The sequence below is a fragment of the Melanerpes formicivorus genome, unplaced genomic scaffold (assembly GCF_026170545.1).
Source record: "Melanerpes formicivorus ecotype bairdi unplaced genomic scaffold, bMelFor1.0.p_v2 SCAF_29, whole genome shotgun sequence".
NCBI lineage: Eukaryota > Metazoa > Chordata > Aves > Piciformes > Picidae > Melanerpes > Melanerpes formicivorus.
Genome location: NW_027142381.1, coordinates 5,504,716 through 5,529,201, shown reverse-complemented (window position 1 = coordinate 5,529,201; position 24,486 = coordinate 5,504,716). Strand labels below are relative to the sequence as shown.

The window sequence follows — 24,486 nt, the reverse complement described above, 5'->3', positions numbered from 1 at the left end:
GAGCTATAGTTTCAAGTTCCTCTGTGCCATGTCACAATGCTCTGAAGGAGCTATGGTTGCAGGTTCCTCTGTGCCCTGCCACAATGCTCTGAAGGAGCTATGGTTGCAGGTTCCTCTGTGCCCTGCCACAATGCTCTGAAGGAGCTATGGTTGCAGGTTCCTCTGTGCCCTGCCACAATGCTCTGAAGGAGCTATGGTTGCAGGTTCCTCTGTGCCCTGCCACAATGCTCTGAGGGAGCTATGGTTGCAGGTTCCTCTGTGCCCTGCCACACTGCTCTGAGGGAGCTATAGTTTCAAGTTCCTCTGTGCCCTGCCACAATGCTCTGAAGGAGCTATGGTTACAGGTTCCTCTGTGCCATGTCACAGTGCTCTGAAGAAGCTATGGTAGCAGGTTCCGCTGTGCCCTGCCATAATGCTCTGAAGGAGCTATGGTAGCAGATCCCTCTGTGCTCTCAAGCCACAGTGGTTTGAGGGAGCTGTGGCAGCTGGTTCCTCTCTGGAATAAGTCAGTTAAACATGTTTAAACCTGTGGCTTTCCCTGTGAGGAGACTCTCGCCCTCTGGAGAAGCCCAAGAGGCAGTGTGTGAGGCACCATGAAGGAGCCTCCAAAAGTCCTTCAGCCCTCCCCGAATTGCTTTCACCCAAAAGGCTGGGTGAGGGTCACCACCTCCCACCCCAGCAAGGAGTGAGGACACCTCCTGCCCCGCTCAGCCCTAGGCACCAAGCCTTCTCGGTAGGCTGGCAGGTGCTCATTGAGGACTGTGCTTTGAAGCAAGAGTGTATTTGCTGGACTATTAATTAATGATGCATGCAGGGAGGTCACTGTTACCTGATGAAAGAAGTGTGAGTGTTGTGAGTTTACATAGCAAATGTAATCCAAAAGCAAAGCTTCAGTCAGAGAAGCAGCTGCTGGTCATGTCAAAAGGCATTATAAAGTAAATAAAACCAATTTATCCTGTTCAGAACAGCAGCATCTCTGTCAGTCCAGGCTGCTGGCATTGCTGCAGGAGCTCATCGCTGCATGCATCTCTCTGTGGTTGGCCTCTCTCCACTTTGGCTGCTTCCTCAGCAGCTCTGGGTTTGGGCTTTTGTCAAATGCCTCTGAAGCATGATGAGTTTTGCACTCCAGGCAGACAGTAAGTAATTGACTTCATTTTTTGGCACTTTCTCTCCTTGTGGATAGCTCCAAGCGAGGCAGGACCACTCAGAGCCTGGCAGGGCAGAGCTCAGCCCTGCTCCTCATTCCTCTGCTTCATGGGGCCTGTTTGGTGCACAGAAAGGAAAATCTTCAGCTAAACCTCATCTTATTTAAGGGCCAAACATGGGGGTGGTTTCTTTTCCTGCAGCTTTAGTACATCTGTTCTCTTTTCAGTTGCCTCTCATGTCTTGGTCATCTCCACTCCTTTCCCACTGTCTCTCTCCCCTTATCCCCACTAAGGTCCAGGATAGAGAGCAGAATATTTTTCATTTGCTTTATACACTAACTAGAGTTCAAATAAATATTTTTTTTTAACTCCTTTTAATTGTTTTCAGTTTCTCTCTCTCTCTCTCTCTCTCTTTTCTTCTCTGCTGGCAGAGGGATTCCTTTTATGTTCCTGAAGTCGTTTTGCTACATGTCTCTCTTTGAATCTGCTTTGTTTTGCAGAACAATGGAGGCACGGATGGCATGACTGACAGCATGAATGCTGCCATTGTGTTTTGTCCTCCTGCTTTCCTTGGGAAAGCTTGCAGGGCTTCATTGTGTGTGCCGACTGCCTCTTCCATCTGCTAGTGCCCAGCAACAGTGAGTGTGCAAGGAGATGGGGAGGGGAAGAAGAAGGAGTAGCTGCTGGCCATCCTTAAACTAAAGCACTGATGGTGGGTATGATGGGTGTTTACAGGGAGCAGAGATTATTGTGTCTTCAGCTACTAGACTTATGTTGGTAGACAGATATCAGCTCGTCCTCAATCTACAGCCAGATACTGATGGCACTCGATAGAAACCAGGCATACAAAAGAAAAAGGATCCAGCCCTGGTTGTTTGTGGTTGTAGCCACCCGATTCTGACCAGTGTTATCAGCTCCCAGGTCTGTTGCCTGTGTTTAGGGGTATGATAGGAATGGTATCCTAGATCTGGGAAACAGATGATGACATCCCATTGCTCAAGTGTATCCCTCCAAAGACTACGCTGAGAGGGATTCAGGGGAATGTCCCAGCGCCTGCTCCAGAGCCAGGCAGAGCACCAAGCTCGGGAGGGTGCTAGGAAAAACAAACTTCTAATGCACTTTTTACATCGCCTGTCCAAATCATGCATCCCAGAAAGCCTCAGGGCGAACTCTGGTAACGAAACCAGCCGTCAGCAAGAGCCCTTTGCACAGCAGGCAGCAGTTTGGTGCATTCTGTCCAAAATCCTGGTAAAAACCTGGAGTGCTCACTGGAGTACCTAAGAGGCCGACACTGCCTTAGCCGTAGTGAAGCGTCACCTCAGCCGTGAGGGTCCCCTCAGCCGCGCCTGGTACTGCAGCACTCTGAAACAGCCCAGGTTTGAGGTGAAAAGCGGCTGAAAAAAGACCCTCATCTCCCTGCCCATAGCAGGAACGAGGAGCACAGCCCGGTCCGGGGGCGGAGCGCTCTGCCCTGCTGCTTGTTGCCCGCCAGACGGCGCCACACCAGGAGACCGCGCCACGCCTCCTCCTCCCCCGCCCTGGCCTGACGTGACGTCGTCGCGGAGCGCCACGTCCGGCGCGGTCGGCGTGGGCGGGGAGGAGGGACCACGCCCGCCCAGCGAGCCAATAAGGTGTGGGCGCGCGTGCGCCGCTCGACTGCGCCGGGCGCGCGTAGCGGGCTGAGGCGGAGGGAGGGGGTAAGATGGCGGCGCCCGTCCTGCTGCGAGTCTCGGTGCCGCGCTGGGAGCGGGTGGCCCGCTCCGCCGTCTGCGCGGCCGGCATCCTGCTTTCCCTCTACGCTTGCCACTTGGAGCGGGAGAAGGGCCGTGATCTCCACTACCAGGCTCTGTGCGACCTCAGCGAGCGGGTCCGCTGCTCCGCCGCCATCACCTCCAGGTGAGACGGGGATGGGACCCGCCGCCGCCGCCTCAGGCCGCCGCGGGGAGAAGGGGCAAGGGACGCGGGGAACGGTGAGGCCTGGTCGAGGAGTACTGCCCCCGTTGCCTTGGGGGTGAAGGCGCTGGGCGTTGGGGGGTCTGGGCCGGTTCTCGGAGGGGGGCGGCGATGGGAGGGCTTGGTGGAGCGTGCGGGCAGCCAGAGCCTGCGGCTGCGTGCCGGGCACGTCCTGCGGAGCGCTTGTCTGGGGCATGGGGGAGGCTGGGCAGCTGGGACCCTGCTGGGGGCCGCAGGGTGGGCAGGCCGAGCAGGGGGTCGTCAGGGCTCCGAGTCTAGGCAGGGTTTTCGCTGGAGAGCCGGTGTGGGAATGGGGTTTGGGGCTGCAGGGTGAGGCACCCGCAATTTCTGTGTTGTAATCAACGGCAATTAGCTGGAATGGCAGGCGTTTTGCTGGTAGATGTATGGGAGTGAAATGCTGTAGGTGTGACTAGTGATCGAGGCCAACGTAAACATGTACAACTGCGGATGGATGGCACTGGGTTGTTTTAACTGGAGTGTCTGGATTGCCTTTTCATTGTAATGCGACCTGGCAGCACAGAAGATGCCCTCATGGTACAGAGGAAGTGTTTAATTCAAGAGTTGCCTGCCTCAGCAGCAAAAGCACAGTCCAGGTCCTGCTTTGTTTTACAGGTTTCCTGTCAGTAATCAATTTAGCAGTTGTTTTCCAAAGGCCAGTGGGGTTTTTTTCTTTCTGTTCAGAGAGTCAATGTATAAATTTTAATAAGCTGCTGGCTTGGCTTGTTGGCAAGTAACTAATTGATTGAATTACAGCAGATTAAGTCTCTTTATTGCTATACCTTTACAAGAGCTACTAATATGAATATAGTTTCATATGCTATTCAATATGCAATATGAATATGCAATATTCAATATGCTGTGGGAAATAGTTTAGGGTGTAATTTGGCTAAGAAACCCTCATTGAAGCATATTCAGATGTTTCAACCAAAGAAATAAAGTGGTTTGTCCAGCAATCTCAGAGCTGTTCTGTGTGTATGTATGCATGTAAAGACATTTGCCAGTGGTATCCTTAGGCAAGGAGCTGGGGAGGGTTTTAGTTCACCAGCAAATGTATGTATTAAATGCTGCCTTTATTTTTTCTGATGAGAAGGATGCTGCTGTCAAGTACTCACTCAGGAGTACTCAAGCTTTTGCTTTTTCCTCTCAGTGTAACCTGTATAAAAGCTGCCACGGGTTTTGTGAAGACATTTGCTGCATTAGCAGTGAGGGAGGAGGTGCACGTGTTCTGTCCGGGTGGGAACAGGTTAAATTGTTTAAGCAAAACATGCAGGGAACTCTTAAGAACGCTTGTGGGGTGCCCGAAGTGGGATTGTGTTATATGTTGCAGAGAGATGTGTATCTATGAATGCCTGAAAGGAGGCTCTTGTGATTGAATGAGGGCTTCAACTCTACTTTTCTGCCTCTCAGCAGGTGACCTTCAGTTTGTGAAGGTGCTTGTGTCTGTAATTGAGAAGTGGCCTGAGAGGAGAAGCTTAGATTTAAACAGGAAGAAGACTTCCATAGGTGTGCCAGATAACTCAGACTTTTAAATTAAAATCATGCATAGGCTGCTGTGGTTAAACCACAAAATTACTGTCAGTAGTCTAAAGCTTACCACAGCTACAGAGGTATAAAGAGAACAGCAGGGATTTAAGTACCGAAGGAGGCTGGTGGACAGAATTGGCCCTCTGTTAGCTTTTTATTGGTGCAACTGCTGCTGTTGAGACAGGGAGTTTGAAGTTTCCAATGCCTGTTTACTGAACACTCTGGAGAAGGACAATCATTCCAATTATATCCTCAGGTATTTCTAATTGTGGAATGATGCTTGTTAATTACGGTGCTCCTTAGCAGTGCTGCAGCTGAAACGTTGGCTGCGCCGTGGTGAGATCTGTGAATCCTTTCCTGCAGGAATTCTGTGCAATAGTATGAACAGTTAGGGCTGGAACCAAGTTAAATTTCGTGAGCAGTTGCTAGGGGAATCATGCTTAAAGACTGAGGAATTGCAAATGCCAGGGTAGCTCATGATGATTAGAGCAGGTGGTAAAAGGAGTTGTGGCAAAGGAGTGTGCAAGTTCTGTTCAGTCAAACCATATTTGGAGAAGAATGTGCTTGCAGTGCCGTGCAGGACACAGACCAAAAAGGAGTATTGCTTTAAAACCAAGACAAGAGGGCAAGCTGTTAAACTTGGAAGGGAGAATAGCATTGAAAGAAATTAATCTTCTTATCCCTGTTGCCTCAGCTCCCTGCCCCTCAGTCGCTCTCCCTCTGTCCAGCGCAGCATTCCTTGTGGCCACCGCCTGTCACCCAAGTTTCTCTGAGGCTTGATTTCTACAAGGAGCTTTTAAGTTCTGTTTGGATCCCACCCCAACAGCAGCACTTCAGATCTGGTGCTCCAGAGTTTTCATGCACGATGTAGATGTGTTTGTCAACCTTTTCTTTTCTCATTCAGCCCAAATCATTTGATGAGCTGAGTTAAATGTGTGACAGAGCTGCACCTGTAGTATCATAGTATCAGCTGGGGTTGGAAGGGACCACAAGGATCATCTAGTTCCAACCCCCCTGCCATGGGCAGGGACACCCCACACTAGATCAGGCTGGCCAGAGCCTCATCCAGCCTGGTCTTAAACCCCTCCAGGGATGGGGCCTCGACCACCTCCCTGGACAACCCATTCCAGGGCTTCACCAACTCTCATGGGGAAGAACTTCCTCCTCACCTCCAGCCTGAATCTCCCCACATCCAGCTTCATCCCATCCCATTCCATCCCATCCCCCCTAGTGCTATCACTACCTGAGATCCTGAGCAGTCCTTCCCCAGCCCCCTTCAGATACTGGAAGGCCACTTTGTGGCTTTTATTGTCTTCCAGAGTGTTCCCTTGGTTGTAAGGCTGTTTAAACTAGATTTGCTAATGGAACTTAACCTGACTAATGATTTTAACATTTCTGATGTTGACTCTGGCAGTGGAATGAACTCTGAAGGGTACAGCATGGTGTTGGGATTCATTTTGACTGCATGGAATAATTAGGATAAATTAGTGTCTTAATTCCTTGAGCTGAATTACTTCAGAACTCAGTTCTGGTCTTCAGGGAGGATATTACTCTTTTCCCCCACCAATAAGCTTGTTTGTGTTTCAAGGCTTGCTTTTAAGCCAAGTGTGGTATTGGCACAACAATGAGAGCAGAACTGTAAAGATTAGCAGCATGCAGAGGGAGGAGCATGGAAAAGTCATATCAGAGGCTGACTCATCAGCAAGATTGTTGGAAGATATGCCTTCCTGGTATCCCTTATTCAAGATATTAATGGGCAAGCATATTTCAAGCATTTATCATGGGGAAAGTTCACTAAATAGCTCTGAGAAGAAAACAGCTCAGGGGCTGGGTAATGACCACTGTTGTTTTCCAAGCAGGAATAAGGGAAGGTATTAGGGAACTTGCCTAGTGTTTTCATCTGGCAATTGCTGTAGGTGTTTTAAGTGAGTTGCTTGCTTATACTTGAGAATAATGAAGTGGCAAGAATGGCTTCATTTATAATGGAACTGGCTAGCAGCAGTTCCTGAAAAAGCTTTCTGGTTGTACTGTTACAGTTTCACAGAGAGAATTAAACTAATAGGCAAGTTTGAAGTTCTAGGGATAGCAGAATGGCTTGAAAGATCAATGTGGTATTTGAGCAGTGAGCTCTGTGCTTTGTGAAGCTGTTTGCATGCTCTAGGAGACTTCTGGGTCTTCTGATGTGCTTCTACTTTCTGTCTTGATTTAAGGTTCCTGCAGGGGATGTCAGTGGATGGTTCATTTTGAAGGCTGCTTTGTAGCCTGGTATGTGTTAATGCTGTGACAGCTTCAATGCAGACTTAAGACAGCTGGCATGAAGGACCAAAGGGCACATGTTGCTGTATATCTTTAGCAATATTTGTGGCTTTTGGCTAGCTGTGTGAGTGAAGAGCTTTGGAAATAGTCAATATTGACCTAGGTTAACACCTTTGGCTGACTTACTGGATCACAGAATAACAGAGGTTGGGAGAGACTTCTGGAGATCATCTAGTCCAACCCCTCTGCCAGAGCAGGAGCAGGTTGCAAAGGATGGCATCTAGGTGGGCTTTGAATGACTGCAGGGAAGGAGACTCTTCCACTTCTCTGGGCAGCCTGTTCCAGTGCTCCACCACCCTCAATGTGAAGAAGTTCCTCCTTGTGTTTAGGTGGAACTTTGTATGTTCAAGTTTGTGCCCATTACCACTTGTCCAGTTGCTGGGCACCACTGGTACCATCCTCCTGACACCCATCCTTCTAAGTATTTATAAGCATTGAGGAGGTCTCCTCTCATTCTTCTGCAGGCTAAAAAGTCCCAAGTCCTCTGACCTTTCTTCCTGAGACAGCTGTTCCAGTCCTCTTATCATTGTAGTCCTTTGCTGTACCCTTCCAGGCAGTTCCCTGCCCTTCTTGAACTGGGGAGCCCAGAACTGGATGCAGTGCTCCACTGCTGAAGAAGCTCTAAAGACAAAGTAGGATTGTAAGAGTCTGTGTTCTGGATATAATCTGCTTCAGGGATTCCCTGTGCTGGACTTTGTCAGTGTGCAACAGAATTGTCCTCTTGTATTGTGTATATATTGTATATATATAAGGCTCCGAGGTGACCTAATTGTGGCCTTCCAGTATCTGAAGGGGGCTACAGGAAGGCTGGGGAGGGACTTCTCAGGATCTCAGGTAGTGATAGGACTAGGGGGAATGGAATGAAGCTGGAGGTGGGGAGATTCAGGCTGGAGGTGAGGAGGAGGTTCTTCCCCATGAGAGTGGTGAAGCCCTGGAATGGGTTGTCCAGGGAGGTGGTTGAGGCCCTGTCCCTGGAGGTGTTTAAGCCCAGGCTGGATGAGGCTGTGGCCAGGCTGATCTAGTGTGGGGTGTCCCTGCCCATGGCAGGGGGGTTGGAACTAGATGATCCTTGTGCTCCCTTCCAACCCTGAATGATACTATGAATGATTGGAGTTACTCTGCCTGTTCTGAAGAATGCAGGCCTGCCTTAGGTCTTCTAGGCCAGGCATCAAAGTTATCTTCTGGTAGTTCTCAAAAATGTCCTTTGGTAACCTTTTGCCTGTGTGGACAGACCTGTGCAGACAGGCAGTTGTTCCACTGGATTTGCCAAGCCTGGCCTGTGACAACTGCAGTGTCACTGTGGTGCTCTGCTCACCTTCACAGATCGTTTCAGGCAGGGAATTCAGACCCATGTAAATGTTACATTTGATTTTCTCACTCCTGTGACATTTTCTCAGTCTTCAGCTCTGTGCTGTGTGAGTGTAATTATGCTGCTGTAGAGCTTACTCATTATGCTGTGAGATGTTGCAGTTAAAACCTTGACCAGTGCTGGTTCTCCAGTGAAGCACACCTTGCCTGAGCTGTTGTTTTGGTGCATCTTTAAAGACTGCAGACTCTGACAGAGAGCAAGCTGACAACCACCACCACGTTGTCTAAGGAAATTGGGCATGGGGAAAACAACTTAAAAGTATCATAGCATCAGTTAGGGTTGGAAGGGACCACAGGGATCATCTAGTTCCAACCCCCCTGCCCTGGGCAGGGACACCCCACACTAGATCAGCCTGGCCAGAGCCTCATCCAGCCTGGGCTTAAACACCTCCAGGGATGGGGCCCCAACCACCTCCCTGGACAACCCATTCCAGGGCTTCACCACTCTCATGGGGAAGAACTTCCTCCTCACCTCCAGCCTGAATCTCCCCACCTCCAGCTTCATTCTCTGGCCTCTTCCCCAGCCTGATCTTTATACTGCAAGTGCCCATTCAGTTCTGCTGTGGGGCAGTTCCTGTAAAGTTGATGTCTGTCAATTTGCTTGATTCCAGGTTATATGTAGCAGTTATCTTTCATATTGATGGCAAGTTCCTCATGTCCCAGCATTTCTTTCTTCTCATGAGCAGGCATTCAGGAATGCCTGAGGCTGACAACTGCAGTCGTTAGTGGCCAAGGTAAGGTGAGAAATGGCAAAGGTGGCTTTAGGCAGGTAGTGTAGAAGGGGAAGCTCTAGTCCCTTGTGACCCAGTGCAGGCAAACCAGGCCTGTGTGCTTTGTTAAAATGTCACCTTCTTGGCAAGTCTTTACTCTTTGATCAGTAGTTTCCTTAACCTGAGCCAAGCTATTGTTCTTGTTGAGCATCTTTGAATCTGTATGGGGGGGGGAGGAAAAAAAAAGCTTGATTGGACTGCTGAAGGGCAGGACATGGAGCAGCTGCTGCCAAAGTAGTTTACGTGAAAGTGTAAACACCTCCTGAGCCTCAGCTGTGATTTAAAGTCAGGTGTTGATTTCTGAGGCCTGCAGATGGGTAGATAGCAGGTGTAATTGTGCTGCTTCTGTCATTTTGTAGCAAGGATTTGGGTCGATTTTGCTGTCTGAGGGAAGGTTTGAAGACGTCTAGCTTGTTGATGAGGCAAGGGGAAATCAGACAGAATCTGTCTAGTTCCTTCCACTTTGCTCCAGCAGGTTCAAGATGATGGTGAGTTTCACAGCTGTAGCTAGATGAGTGTAATAAAAGTTTTACAGCTAAGGATGCTGAGCCAAAAAAGAAGTGCAGACAACTTAAGGCCAAGAAAAGTTGTTGCACTCTGCCTTTTAAAGTCTGATTTGTAAAGAAGCTTTTGGGTTTGTGTGCATTAATTTTACTTTTCCCCTCCACCTTTCATGGAGAAGTCTAAAAGGATTCAAGTTGTCAAAGTTATGTAGAAGCAGATCCAGGGCCAACAGGGAGGAAAGAGAGAGACTTCTGTTGAAGGGGGCAAAACCTACCCTGCTGTATGAGCCAAGGTGATCTGTCCATTTGCTCTGCCAGCCAGACAACAAAGACTCAGAGCTGACAGAGAGTGGGATGGTCTGGGGAGGCAGGGTGCAGGTGCAGGGTGTCAGCTGGGAGGGATCCCAAAGTTATTCCATGTGCTGGAGGAGGAAGGAAGGTCTTCAACAATGTTTGTGGAAAGCCAGCTTCATTAGTTCCAAATCTGGTGCCCAAAGCAGCAGAAGCTGATGCTTCAAGTGATTATTTTGTCCCCTCCATGGTGCAGAACTGATGCCTTAATGCTGGAGGCTGGTGCAGTCCATTTCGTTACTGTCTCATTTTCAGCTTGGCTGCAGTGAGCAAGAGGGCTGAGAATTGTTTTGTCTGATGCAGAATGCATTTTACAGTGTGCCTCTAGTTCAAATCCAGCCTTCCTTTCTGGTAGCTTGATAAAAGGGATTATGGAGAAGGAATACAATGCTGGTGCCTTGTAGCTTGAATAACCAGAGCTGCTGTAGGGACTGCTCTAAAATAATTAACCACTGTCTGGGTGACAGTTTGCTGCTGCAGACACTGCTTCCCCTGCTGTTTCTGAGGTAGGACAGGAGGATATGTAGAACAAAATCCCTTTGGTGTATGATAAATGATAAATCATGGTAAATAGGTTGGTTTTGAGCACCCTTGGCAGGTTTCCAAGCAGGGATTTTTTAAATCTCCTTGCCCTCTCATGGCTTCTAATTGAAGGATTTGCCTTGATATTTGAAAACTAACTGTTAGAGTGGCCTCAGCAAGCTTGGAACCACGAGCTGAGTTGCATCCAAAATCCTCCAGGGAAGCCACCAAGAAGCTGCAACTGGGGTTTAAGATTGGAAAGCATTAACATGCTGCAGATCCTTTGACCTTTATATGAACTTTTCACTGAAGGTGAAAGCTCTGCTCCCCTCCTGACAACTTCCATTCTGTGCCTTGACTACCTCAGAAAGCAGGTGACACTTGAGGAGAGGTGCACATCACTTGTCAGGGCTCAGCTGGATTCCATTAGAAACTGGTATTTATTCCTTCAGGGTTGCAAAGTGATCAGTGATGCCTGTTGATGATAACAAAACAAAGCTTATGGAATGAAAAAGACTCCTGAAATGAGGGCCTTTAATCTGCTCCTCAGGAAACAAAACTTGAGGCCTTCACTTGTAGCTCTGAAAGTATCCTAAGTTGGTTTCTTTATTAATCTTTTTTGCCCTTTCCATTGCAGCAAACCTCAAAGTTGAGTGAGATGTGTGTTGGAAAACCTGCTGCTGCACAAAGAGTGTTTCCTGATTGTTGAATCATACCTGCCATTTAATTATCTGGTCTCCTGGAGGATTTGATAGCATTTCCAGCTAGACATTTAGGAGATTAGAATGGGAGCTGGGAAGAGAGCCTGGAGAAGAGAAGGCTCTGAGGTGACCTAATTGTGGCCTTCCAGTATCTGAAGGGGGCCTACAGGAAGGCTGGGGAAGGACTGCTCAGGATCTCAGGTAGTGATAGGACTAGGGGGAATGGAATGAAGCTGGAGGTGGGGAGATTCAGGCTGGATGTGAGGATGAAGTTCTTCACCATGAGAGTGGTGAAGCCCTGGAATGGGTTGTCCAGGGAGGTGGTTGAGGTCCCCTCCCTGGAGGTGTTTAAGATGAGGCTCTGTCCAGCCTGATCTAGTGTGGGATGTCCCTGCCCATGGCAGGGGGGTTGGAACTAGATGATCCTGGTGGTCCCTTCCAACCCTGACACTATGATGTGTGCTTTGTTCAGAGCACCTGCTCCTCACAGCTTGCTGAAGCTGGGATTGACCTGGTCTGGCATGGTTATTTTCATGTTAAAATGAATGTACTGTAGTTAGTTCTTTCCTTGACATGAGGATTAAGGACTGCCAAGTAAAATGGAGGTGATTCTGGCATTCATCACCAGAGGATGTTGTGGAAGTCAAAAGTATGTGTTCAGAAAGCATCTAGCTGCACTCTGGAAAGCTTCAAGGTGGGCTGCTGAGCTTTAGTGATGCAGGTGAAACCCCAATTCAGAAGTTTCCTGAGCTGATTCTTAACATAATGATAACTGAGGTCAAGGAGAATGTCTTGGTGAAGGACCTGTTTGTAAAAGCCCTTAAAAACATCTGCAGATGACTGCCAGAGTTGGGGTGCTTGGCTGGAACAAACAAGATAGCACTTCTTACAGAGCAGATGAATCATCAGGCTCTTGGCTGCGCTTGTTTGTTGTTTGGACTTTGTCAGGCTTGGAGTTCTGTTGCTTTTCGAGCTAACACTCTCTCAGCCTTTAACTTGTTATAGGTTGTTCCTTGTCCTTTTACAATGATGGAGTTATTAGTGCCCTGCCTGAGGCTCTCTCAGGCCTTTCAGCCAGTGGTGGTGTCCCTGCTGAATGACAGTGAAACGTTTAGAGGTGAAGTGTACTCCCAGAACATGTTCCATGTTCAGAGTTGTGCAGAAGAGGTCTTGGAGGGATGTCACTTGTGGATCAACATTACCTCATTCCTTGTCTTCCTGTTAGGAAGTGTTAAGTGCAGGGAAATACTTCTTTAAACTTGTAAAACTGCAACACTTCTGAGCTGTGTCAGCTGCCACAGATGAAAAGGGACACTGCCTCGAGGGGGGATAAGAATTGCAAAGACCTCCTTTGCTGAAAGGAAATGCACATTGCACTCAGCCCCCGTGGTGTTCAAGTGCAGCTGTTAGGGAGCTACCTCAACGGTTCTAAACACCTCCTTGGACTTCCTGAACCACTTCTGGAAGCTGTTTTAAAGAACACTGAGTTGCACCTGCAGATGGGCAGTGAAGCTGGTGGCCAGCCTGAACAGAGAGGGAATTTGAGCTCCATGAAACATGCAGGAAGACACCTTAAATATTGATTGAAAAACCTCCTTGAGGTTAGCTCAGATTGCCCTTTTTAAATGGGAGTGAAACTGGGGTGTGGCACAGGTTAGGCTTGGCAGATGCTTGTCATGGTGCTCTGAATCACTCAGGGTGACCTCAGCCTGCTTTTCACAGCACAACACTTGACTGCTTCAGGGAAGGGAGCCACAAATCATTACCAGGCAGGAGCTGATGATGTTGGACTAAGCTTTTATCAGGCTGTGCAAGCAGCTCTTTAATTAGGGCAGTTGGTTTTAGTTAGCATTCTGTGTCCAAAACCTGAATGCAAGCTAACAGTAGGCCTTTATGAGAAGGGCAAGTCCCATGAAGAACTTCAGAGCACTTTAGAATCATAGAATCAATAAGGTTGGAGAAGACCTCAAAGGTCATTAAGTCCAACCTACCACCCAAGACCTCCTGACTACTAAACCATGGCTTCAGTCCTTTTCACTGAGCATTCATAGTATCAGTCAGGGTTGGAAGGGACCACAAGGATCATCTAGTTCCAACCCCCCTGCCATGGGCAGGGACAACCCACACCAGATCAGGCTGGCCAGAGCCTCATCCAGCCTGGGCTTAAGCACCTCCAGGGACAGGGCCCCAACCACCTTCCTGGACAACCCATTCCAGGGCTTCACCACTCTCATGGTGAAGAACCTCCTCCTCACATCCAGCCTGAATCTCCCCACCTCCAGCTTCATTCCATTCCCCCTAGTCCTATCACTACCTGAGATCCTGAGCAGTCCCTCCCCAGCCTTCCTGTAGGCCCCCTTCAGATACTGGAAGGCCACAGTGAGGTCACCTTGGAGCCTTCTCTTCTGCAGACTGAACAGCCCCAACTCCTTCAGTCTGTCCTCACAGGAGAGGTGCTCCAGCCCTCTGATCATCCTTGTGGCCCTTAATGATGTTTTAGCTGAAGTTCCTTCTGTTAGGGCTGCAGTCTGTCTTCTTGCTATTTGCTTGCCATGTGTTCTTAGGCTTCTGAAGTTGCCATAGCTCAGATGTGATTCCCTTGAGTTTTGGTGTGAAAAAGGTGATTTCATACTTGGTCTTTGCCCTTCTCCCAATTGCTGGTAAAAGTGCTTGGTTCATTGTGTATTTTAGTGGGATTTGGGATGCCCTTTGGTAGAATTAGGAGATGGTTTAGCCTCCTCAGTAGAGAAATGAGCTGGAAAGGGAAACACACAGGCTAAGTGTTTTTGCTGTTCAGCTTGTAGCAGGAAACTTCCTTACACTTCAAAGCTTTTAAGGTTGGGAAAAGTGCTTGGTTTTAAACCACAGGCTTTTCAGCTGTCCTGAAGGGTGTGGAATAAGATGCAGGATTAGAGCTGGACTCCATGGGCTGAAATTTAATGCTTGATGTCCTCAAAGCTGCTACAAGGCCAACCAGATACTTAATTAACTACTGCACGAGGAGAAAGCTTTCACCGTGCTCTGACCTTGCAGCTTCTAAGTGATGACTTGGGACCACTGACTGTCAGGGAGGGCTTGAACTTATCTTCCCAGGAGCAACTTTTTATTCAGTCCCTGGAGGTGTTCAAGAGGGGATTGGATGTGGCACTTGGTGCCATGGTTTAGTAGTCATGAGGTCTTAGGTGACAGGTTGGACTTGATGATCTTTGAGGTCTTTTCCAACCTTACTGATTCTATGATTCAATGATTCACTTGCAGAATAACTGTAGAGATAAATTTTGGAGTCTAAAGTTATTCATGCTCAAAGCTTGAGTTTGCTCTCAAACACCACAGGATCTCCCAGGCATCAGAAATGAGAGCTTACAGCTAGGGCAGGGAGGAGGTAGGGATTCAGCATCCTGCAGTTACTTTAAGCTAATGTGGAACCACTCTGAGTTCTGCACTTGCTAAAGAAGGGCTCAGTGTTCAAATGGAGTTTAGAGTCACCCTACAAAGACTTCTCACTCAGTCTGGAACAGTAGTTTGCACCTGCAGGTAGTAATGTGGAGCATCTATAAATGTGGTGCTACAGGGAAAGAGACTTGAAGTGAAAAAACTGACACCTATACTGTTTTTGTCTGGCTCTTTAATACTGCATTTGGTAGCTGGACCACAGAAGACAGCTGTTACATGTGCTGGGCCCATCTTATCAAAGTGAGGCTGAAAAATAAACAGCTCTGGCTTAAAATTCAGATAACATTCTGTGCATGAGAGGAGAGTCTTGCCATAGCTGAGATTCTTTGCCACTTGGGGTATTTCTTTAATGTTTGCTTATTTGTGCCTGGAGTTTGGACTTCCAAAATCTTGCCCTCAGTGGCTCCCTTAGCTGTGAAGTGCTGCCCTTTTTTCCAGGCCTTTGGTATCCATCCTCAGTGCTACTTTCGTAGTATCATGGAATGGTTTGGGTTGGAAGGGATCTCCAAAGGTCATCTAGTCCAACCTCCTGCAGTGTGCAGGGACATCCCCATCTAGAGCAGGTTGCTCAAAGCCTTCTCAAGCCTGACCTTGGACATCTCCAGGGCTGGGGCCTCAACTACCTCCCTGTGCAACCTCTTGCAGTGTTCCACTACCCTCACAGTAACTGAACTTGTTCCTAACATCCAATCTAAATCTCTAGTTTCAAACCATTGCCCCTTGTCCTATCACTGCAGGCCTTTGGAAACAGTCCCTCTGCAGCCCTCTTGAAGCCCCCTTCAGGTTTAGGAGGCTGCTGTTAGGTCTTCCTGGAGTCTTCTCCAGGCTGAACCGCCTGAGTGCCCTCTGCCTGTCCTCATAGGAGAGGTATTGCAGCCCCCTGATTGTTTTCATGGCCCTCCTCTGTACCTGCTTCACCAGGTCCATGTCCTTCCTGTATTGAGAGCTCCAGAGCTGGACACAATACTCCAGGTGAGCTCTTAGCAGAGCAGAGTTAAGTGCAGAATCACTTTGTCCCCAGGCATCGCTCTACCCTAGCTGGGACTCTAAATCTTTGTAGGCTGGAGGGAGGATCTGTCACCAGCTTTGTCCTCCATGGATTCATGGCCCCAAATTTACACTGGGATTATTCACTGCTCCTCCCAGCAATTAAATGTTGTCTTCCTGACCCTACAGCAGCTCTGGTATGTGAGGCATCATCCCTGTGGTACAGCAGCTGTGCTGCCTTGAAGCTTTGTGTTTGCACTTCAGTTTCACTTCAGTCATTGAGAAGTTTTGAGACCACAATAGTTGAAAGTACCTTTTTGGGGCTGTTTTTTACTGTTTATGCAGTAAATGTGGGGTTTGGGAATTGGTACCTAATTCTTGAGGGGCAGAGCACAGGACTTGGATAGAATGTTAATTGTTAATGTGAAATGTGAACTAGAATTACTGATTTGAGTTTGCTGTGCAAATGTTGCACAAATAGGTGGGTTTGGAGGTGGTGTAAAACGGTTCTGACTGTGGTGCCTGTCTTGTGTGAGGAAATGGTTTGGAATAGAATAGACCAGGGTGGGATGGTAGCCTCTCCCTGGTCTCAGACATCTGGTGAAGTCTATCAGCAACTTTCCTGTAGTGTGTGCAGAGCAAGCCTGTACTGTGTCTTGCTTCACCAGAACCAACAACAAGCTGGTTGGAGACTTCACTTGTCTTGGCCTGGATGTAGCACTGTGGTGTTTGCTGTGGCAGCAGTGGTGAGGAGTTGTGGATTTATTCCTTTACATAGTTGTGTGACCAGCTGGTAACATTGAACCTAGCCTTTAATTTTGACAGTGCTTGGCTGATGACCCAAAGACATGCTGGCAGGTGTCCTGATGTCCTCCTGTGGACTCAGTTGTGTTAAAGCAGTGTTGTCTTCTCTTCATGTTTTCAAGTGATGCTAATAAATTGAGTCCTCACTTTGCTTTTACAAATAACAGCCTGATATGCCTTAGGGCATAACATGAATGGTTTCCAGCACAAATACATTTGCTAGTTTAATCTTAGACCCCCTCTTACTGCAGCAGCAGTTTTGTGGGGCTTGTGCTGCAAGTCACGTTGTGGCTCAGGTGCTGGTTCAAGATGTCACACTGTGCATGTGCTCTGGCAAAGGAGGTCTGTGCTGCTTGTTATGGTGCCATCCCCAGCTCGCCTGCTTGACAGATTTGGGTTCCTCCTGAGGTGTTAGACTGATCAGGAGCAGCTGAAGTGCAAGCATATGTTCAGATTTGCTTGCTCTGCTAATGCCAGCGAGGTAAGCGCTGGCAGAGCTGGTAACAGCCAGTTACCAAGCTGGACCGTTTTCCCTCAGCTGCCTGGTGAGCATGTGTTGGACTTAAGGTGCTGGAGAGGAATGCTGCAGATGTTGGAGGAAGGAAGTGTTCACTTCATAAAAGAGCTTTAAACTACAACCCTGGGAAGCAGACATGGTATTTGGTGACGTTTCAGCTGTGTGCACTTGGTGGCTCCTGGTACATGCCCCAACTGATAGCAGCAATGTGTGGGGTGAAGCTGTACCTAGTGCACTCCTTGGTGCAAGCTGCTTGGTTTTCCAGTTTAACCCTGCTCTTCCTACAGACCTGTCTCATCAGAATAGATCTGTCTGGTGGTTGGTTGGGTTTGTTTTTCCCCTTCCCAGCAGTGATGAGTTGCAAACAGTGATGTAAAGCAGTAGGCACCCAAATAGAGGTTAATTGGGTTTATTGTTTTGCAGATGGGGTCGAGGATTCGGACTGTTGGGGTCCATCTTTGGAAAGGACAGTGCAATAAATCAGTCAAACAGTGTTTTTGGACTCGTGTTTTATATACTACAAATGCTGCTTGGTAAGTATCAAACTCACTTCAGAGTCTAAAGTACACAGCAGGTCTGTGGCCATGAGAGGAGCGTGTTACACGTTGCAGTGGCTGCAAGAAACCAGATAAATGGTTGTGCTTTTCACCTGTTTATTCTTAGCACATCTGTCCAAAGGGCTTAAAAACTCAGCTGATGACAAGCCATGATGTTTATCTCCTGCCTTGCTGTTAATAATGTGCCCTGACACCTGCTGCACTGGTGTGTTCACTTTAAATATATCTAGTGGTGGCTTGCACAATAGAAAAGAGGGGATAAAAATGGAATTTGCAAGCTGTGCAGGAGTAGCAGAGGTAGGAGCCAGAGAGAAGGGCAGGGAGTGTAGTGAGTGCCTGCAGCTTTAACTGTGTGGCCTGCTCCAAAGCTGTTCATGTCGACAGACACTACGTCAGCAACCTCAGCAATACAGAAGATGGTAGATACTGCACAAACTTCTTGTTAAAGGACCAGGGAGGTGGTGGAGTCACCGTCCCTGGAGGCGTTCAAGAGGGGATTGGACGTGGCACTTGGTGCCATGGTCTAGTCATGGGGTCTGTGTTGATAGGTTGGACTCGATGATCCTCGAGGTCTCTTCCAACCTTAGTTATACTGTGAGACTGTGACTGGTACAGAACCTGGAAGCTCCCTTCCCCATAGTGATTTGTCAGCCCCTCTTGGTGTTTTAAACAGACTGTGCTCCAGACTTGAGCTGGAATTGGCCCTTGGCCATTTGCTGTGTGCGGAAGGGGGGGAAACCGAGCAGCCGTAGTAACTCTCTCTCTCTTGTTGCAGGTATGACAGCAAGTGCAGTAGCAGCTCTAATCCTCATGACATCCTCCATAGTGTCTGTAGTAGGGTCATTGTACTTGGCATACATTCTGTACTTCGTGCTGAAGGAGTTTTGCATTGTCTGCGTCCTCACATACTTGCTGAACTTCATTCTCTTTATCATCAACTACAAACGACTAGTTTATTTGAACGAGGCCTGGAAACGGCAGCTCCAACCCAAACAGGAGTGACGCCTCTTTGAACTTGTGACTGACAGTCTGAAGAACCAACTTCCATTTAAGTTTATTTTGCAGTAATTTTTTTATTCTCCATATCAGACACTTTGTTTCCCCCTCCCCTCCCCCCTCCTCCCCAGGAATCATAACTGAATTTTTAATTCTAAAGTTGAAGGGGGCCCTAGCTAATTATTTCCTCTCCCTTTGGTGTGTGTGTGTGTGTGTGCTAATCTTCAACTGAAATGTGGTGACGAAAGAAAGCTCTAATACAATCAAAGACAAGCTTTAACTTTACTTTGAAGGAGTTTTAGCCACAGCAAAACCTAGACACTCTCTCTCTGTCTCTTCCCCCTCCACTTGTGAAGTGGGTAACACTTGCTATAAAACACCCTGTATATAAATTCAGGTATAACAAGATGTGATCATGACAGTAAATATTCTAGGCTAGCATTACCATATTTAATGTTGCCATGTTTACAGGATGTGTCTCACTGGGTTTGGGGGTTGGGTTTGGTTTGGTTTTTTTTCAGCTGATGGACTTAGATCTGCCTAGGACTTCTCCTGTAAATAAAACTTAGAAAGAATTGGTTTCATCCCTGGAGAACTCACTGTACAATCAGCTTTGTTAGCCTGGGAGCTGACAGTGCTCAGCTCATAGTCGACTGACACGACGGAAGAAGCGACCTCTGTCGAGAACACCTTACTGCTGCGCTCTCAGCTGGTGCTTTCAGCAGGATGATGGCTGAGGGTTGTTCCATTTTTTTTTTCTCTTCTTGTGTTTTTGTTTTTCTTCCCCCCTCTCCAGTCACAAACCATGGGAATTAAAGCTGGAACCTGGAAGCGTGTCCATTAAGCCACCACTTCGTTAATTTCTGTACGGCATGAAAATAGCTTAACGTGGTCAGTGGAAAGCTGCCATCAGGATATTATTGTGTGCAGCTTTGGGGGTTGGTGTATCCCAAGTGTGGTCTTTGAAAGGACTTCATTTCCATGCAGAGCTGTTTCTTCTTTAAAATGGGGTCAGACAGCCAGTGTTACTAATGCTTGATGTGCTATGAGTGCTGCAGGATAGAGTTGCAATTTGCAGTGGAAACCACTGACTGAGCAGGATAACCAAGCAGTGTTCTGGAGAAGCAGTTAATTGATCCTTCCTCAGGATCTTTGGTTTGTGCTATATTGGGAAATGAACTTTAGTCCTGACCCACGGAAGATCCCTTGGAAGGGCAACCTGTTTAGCAGGACAAGTAAAGAAATGGGCTCCTGAAAATGAAATGTGATACAGTGCTATCATTGCTCTTTCTAATAACTAATTGGGGAGGGAGGGAAAAGAAAGTCTATTGAACTGCAGATTTCAACAGAGGAACAAAACTGTCAATGTGGTTTCTGCACTCAGTATTTTGAGGCTGAATGTTAAAAGTGCCTTCTGTCTTAAAATCTTAAACCAAATACTTTGTGTTGAACTTGGCAGGCAGAAGTGTCCTTGCTTTAAAAATGACTGAACAAACAAAACTCCCAGCGAATTTGCTGGGGATGGAGGAGTATTAAGAGATGTGGTTTAGTTTTTAGACTGAGGAGTGGTAGCAGTATTGTTTCAGTTAACTTAATGCAATGAGAGGGTTGATGGTGTGGTTCCAAAAGGAGAAATCCTTGTGTTTTGGACCCTGTGACACCACGATGTGTAGGTTCAGCCACTCTGTAACCAGTGCTGTGCTGCTTTTTGCCCTTGTCAGCTTCTAAACGTGAAGCGTTCCCAACTGCTTACCCATTTGTCGAAAGGATTAGTTTGATTTTAGGATCCTCCTTCTGAAACACAACTGTCAGACACGTGTGGTGTGGCAGAGTGGATTATAAACACTAAGTTGCTGAGGATAAACTTGACTGTGAAACATGCAGTGTTCCCTAGAGGAAACAAAGTCCTTGAGTTCACAAAATAGGATTTGAATTACTACTGAAGTAATTGTTCTCTGGTTTATATCGAGGATGGAGGTGGAAACTGCTTTTATGTATAGACTTCTGTGGTATGAGTAACATCTGTTGCATGTAACACTAAATTTCTTGTCCCTCTTTGTCTAAGAGTTTTAGACAACAGTTCATTAAATGCATTTGTGTATTGACCAGAGTATAGTTAAAGCTTGTCTTGATGTTTAGTTCTGTCTCTCAAATGCCTTGAACTTTGCTGTGAGGGGAGTGAATGATGTCAAGCTGGTCCCTCCAGGCTTTACTGTGTTCTCTGGCGAGCCTCGAGGCAATGTCACTGTTCAATGTGTCGTACAGATTTCTCTGGATGCATTCCTGTGATCTACACTAAAGGCATCTCCTTCATCCAAGGAAGAGGGGACGGCGTGCTGCCCGCTGTGGTTAGTCGCCGTGCTCATACCTCGGAGCAAGCAGCAATGGAGACAAGTGTCATCAAAGATCACTTGGTCCGGTTCCTGGGGTGTGGTGCCCACCACAAAAGATTCAAAAAGAGGTGGGGGGGGGGGAAAAAGCCCCATCAGCTGAAAGTTTAGGTGTTGGCTAACTTCTCTGTGTCTTGTGCTTGTCTGTGTGGGCATAGTCTGTCCATTCTGTTCGTTTAGTCACGTTGTTTAGGGCCAGATTTGCAGCAGCGACTGCGCTCCTGGGTTGTCTGCACGTGGGGATCAAATGGGAATTGACTTTGGTCTCTGGAGGAATTTGCAGCTACACTTTTGTGCACGACCTTGCAAGATCTGATCCCTTAATTGTGAACTCTCTTGTCTTGTGTGCTTTTCTTGCAGTTACTTTTTACTGGAAGTGATTTGCTAGAACCGGCCCTAACACTCCTCCTTTCTCTCTCGTGTGTCAGAAATGCAGCTGGCCTGGAAAAGGGCAAGATAATAGTAGAGCAGTAGAAATTTGGGCTTTTTTGCTTCCAGTTCTTTGACTCCTTTCCTTGTTGCTCCCAATGATAGAAGCAGCATATTTCTTCCAGTAAAATGAGTGAGGTTACAATGAGTAACGTGATGGTGGTGGAAATCAAATGAGTGCTTTGTGCAGTTGCCCCCCTGCCTGCCCCCAGCCCAGACAAATGTGTGGTTGGTGTTAATTCAGCCCTTACAAATCTAAAGGTAAATCCTGAAGGACAAAAGCTAGCAAACAATACCTGGTCTGGCAGAGGGACAGGGAGGCATCACACTTGCTCTGGTTGTGTTTTTAACACTGATGAGAATGGAGAATGAAAAATTCCTGATACAAGAACAGTGGTTCTGAATTTGGGCTCTTCCTTCTCCTCGGCTCTCAGAAGTTCTACAGGGAGGGGTGGATTGGAAAGGCAAAAGAACCTCATCCCCAAACCTGCTTAGGAATTAAACATTCCTGGAATCCTCTTACTGTAAGGTACTTGCTACTCTTAAGGCCAACGAAGCATTCGAGTCTCGTTTAGGAAACGAACGTGCTTGGAAGTTTCTTACTGTGAAGTGTTTGCAACGTGAAGGCCACGAAACATTCCCTGCCACAGCCAACAAATCTCTTACCAGGAGACTTCTGCAGACTGGAGCATGTTTGTCTTCTGCTCTACAGAGTCTCTTGACTTGTTCAGAAGGATTGGTGAGGTGCTTCAGGCAGCACTCGATGCCCCTGATTGCTGTGGGCTAAAGTCGCCGACAGAGATCTGATCGCTTTGGTTCTGCCAGTGTTGTTTAAACATGACCCAGATTAAAACTGGTCCTGGAAAGATGAAAAGTGTTGTTACCATAAAACTGTATTCAGCATGGCCTAAATATTAGGTGTGTGTTCTGTATAGTATGTTCCACCAACTATTTATTCCCAGTGCTTTAAACTCCAAACTGAAACACCCCTTTGAGTGGAGCCATTGGGCAGCCGTTCCCTCGATCAACGTAGGTTGGGAGATTCCCTACTGGAGGTTTAGGATTCAATTTTGCTAACAGGTTAAAAAACCCAATGTAAATATGTATGAACTCTTATTTGTTGCACATAACTCTTTTTTTTTGGTATATAAAAAAAAAAAAAGGAAAGAAAAGAAAGACAAAAATAAATGTAGAAATGACCTGTGGATGTCTTGCTGCAATCATTCTTACCGCTGCATTCATGCAGTCCAACCGTCAGGAGCTTGAATGAACCCAATCAGAGGCCTTTCTGGACTCGGTCTGAGCCTTAGGAACTGTTTAAGTCAGTACTGTAATTCTGTCTCTAGAAGTGTACTAAGTTGTGACTTTATTTTATTCCCTCCCCCCCGCCAGGCATTATTAGCAGTAGGAGGGATAAAGCACTGGGGTCCCCAGAGATCCCAGGGTACAGCATTGTCTGCAGCTTCGCCCTGTCTTGCCGGACGCTGTGCACCGTGGGGGTGTAAAGGTTGAGCAGCGCTGCCTTGGGGGTTTGACTGTTCAATTCCCCGAGCAGTGTGCAAACCAACCTGTCCACCGTGCTACTCTTACCATTCCCTGGTTCTGTAGGTCTGCTTCAACTCCAACAAGATCACAAAGCACCTGGAAACTGCTGTATGTTCCCCTGGATTTGAGGGGTTGGCGGGGGAGAGAGCTGTTAGGGGAAGGGTTGGATAGGCGGCGTGGGGCTATGACTGCACTGAGCTTTCAGAGCAAGCAGGAGCCACACCTCAAGTGTGTGCTTCCCAGGCATGGGGATATTAAACCTGGCATCTCCTGTGGGGCTGAATGGAAGTCATCACTTGTTCTTCTGCAACCACAAGCCCTGTGTGCTGTCATAGTGGTTTTCTGAGCCCTCACGAGTTCATGTCAAATCTTTACCTGTATTTCGATGTTGGTGTGCCATGGCTCTTGAAATGGGGAAGAAAATGACTTACAAATCATTAAGTCTAGAGACTGAGAAGCTGAAATGAGTTTCAAACACTGGTAGTGGGTTTAAATACAGTATTCACTCTTCTACCATGGTATGCTTGAGTAAGTGTCTTTTTGCTGTGGCTAGACTTTTATCTTCTGGGGGGTTAATTGCATAGGAAATCTGTAGCCCTAACAGTAGAAGGAATGTTGATAGTGTGCTGCTGCTTTTCCCCCTCAACCACTCAAGAAAACTTGTTTGGAAGTCTGCAGTCAACATGTGTGTCCTTATTTTGTGTGTGGAAGGTCTGTTGCTTTTCAATGTACCACGTTTGGTCACCACACAACACGAGAGGAGATGTTTTGGTCACTGGGAAGCCAGGTTGAGGAAGCAGTAGTCGCAGCAAGAGTTGGACACAGTTATCTGTGAGTCAGAATTCTGGAAGCACATCATTGTGCATCTTCCAGCATTCAGTGGGCAGCCTCCAGTTTTGTCATTCTGCTAGGGGTGATGCTGCTCTTGGGACAACCCTGAGATGTTGCAATAAGTTTGCAGACTAAGTGTTCTGAGCTCTTCTGTGAGTGCTGGCATAACCACTCACAGGCTAAAGCCTGTGCTTTAGAGTCCTCCAAGACTGGTGTGCAGCCTGAAAGGGACTTTACTACGCTACATTAGCATCTGAAGTAGCATGTGCACGTCAGTTGAAACATCACCCTACCCTGGAATGCTTCAGGCCAGCATCTCAAAGGTTTAGAACTAATTTAACCTTGATTATATATTCATAGAGTAATTCAGGTTGGAAGGGACCTTACAGGGTCACCTAGTGCATAGTGACAGTTCAGTATGAAGGAAGCCCTTCCCTGCTGGAAGTTAAAACTGCATCTAATTGCAGCAGTTCTGGTACTGTGAGTCAAAATAGTTTCAAAGTTCAGGTGATGTAGTACCTGCAGATGTATGTGCTGCTGTAGCATGGATTCTCTACTGTACTGGAGGGTGTTGAGTCTCCTCCCAGCAGTGGTGCTTCGTAGCTTTCCTCAGTGCTGTGAAGCCTCAGTCTCCCAGCCAGCCCCATACCTTCTGTCCAGCAAGAGAAGCTGTGCAGACTGTGCTCTTCAGTAACCCTGCAGGCACCTTGCTGTGACCTGAGTATAGTGGCACTGTTAGGGAAGTATAACTGGAAAACCTCATTTGGATTGGTGGAATGTGATGTTCATGTAGAGGAACTTAG

At 47.4% G+C, this 24,486-nt stretch overlaps 1 protein-coding gene across 1 annotated transcript; it reads left to right on the top strand.

The window, feature by feature from the left end:
• The first annotated feature begins 2,834 nt into the window (after window positions 1-2,834).
• VKORC1L1 (vitamin K epoxide reductase complex subunit 1 like 1) lies at window positions 2,835-23,529 on the top strand. Its single transcript, XM_068154667.1, has 3 exons — window positions 2,835-3,041; window positions 17,359-17,468; window positions 18,268-23,529. The coding sequence occupies exons 1-3, from the start codon at window positions 2,848-2,850 to the stop codon at window positions 18,492-18,494; spliced, it is 531 nt and encodes a 176-aa protein (XP_068010768.1). The 5' UTR covers window positions 2,835-2,847; the 3' UTR covers window positions 18,495-23,529.
• Window positions 23,530-24,486: the final 957 nt, after the last annotated feature.

Coding starts and splice junctions, on each gene's coding strand:
- VKORC1L1 (XM_068154667.1), top strand. CDS start 2,848: ATGGCGGCGCCCGTCCTGCTGCGAGTCTCGGTGCCGCGCTGGGAGCGG. Junction 3,042..17,358: donor TCCGCCGCCATCACCTCCAG/GTGAGACGGGGA, acceptor ATTGTTTTGCAG/ATGGGGTCGAGGATTCGGAC. Junction 17,469..18,267: donor TATACTACAAATGCTGCTTG/GTAAGTATCAAA, acceptor CTCTTGTTGCAG/GTATGACAGCAAGTGCAGTA.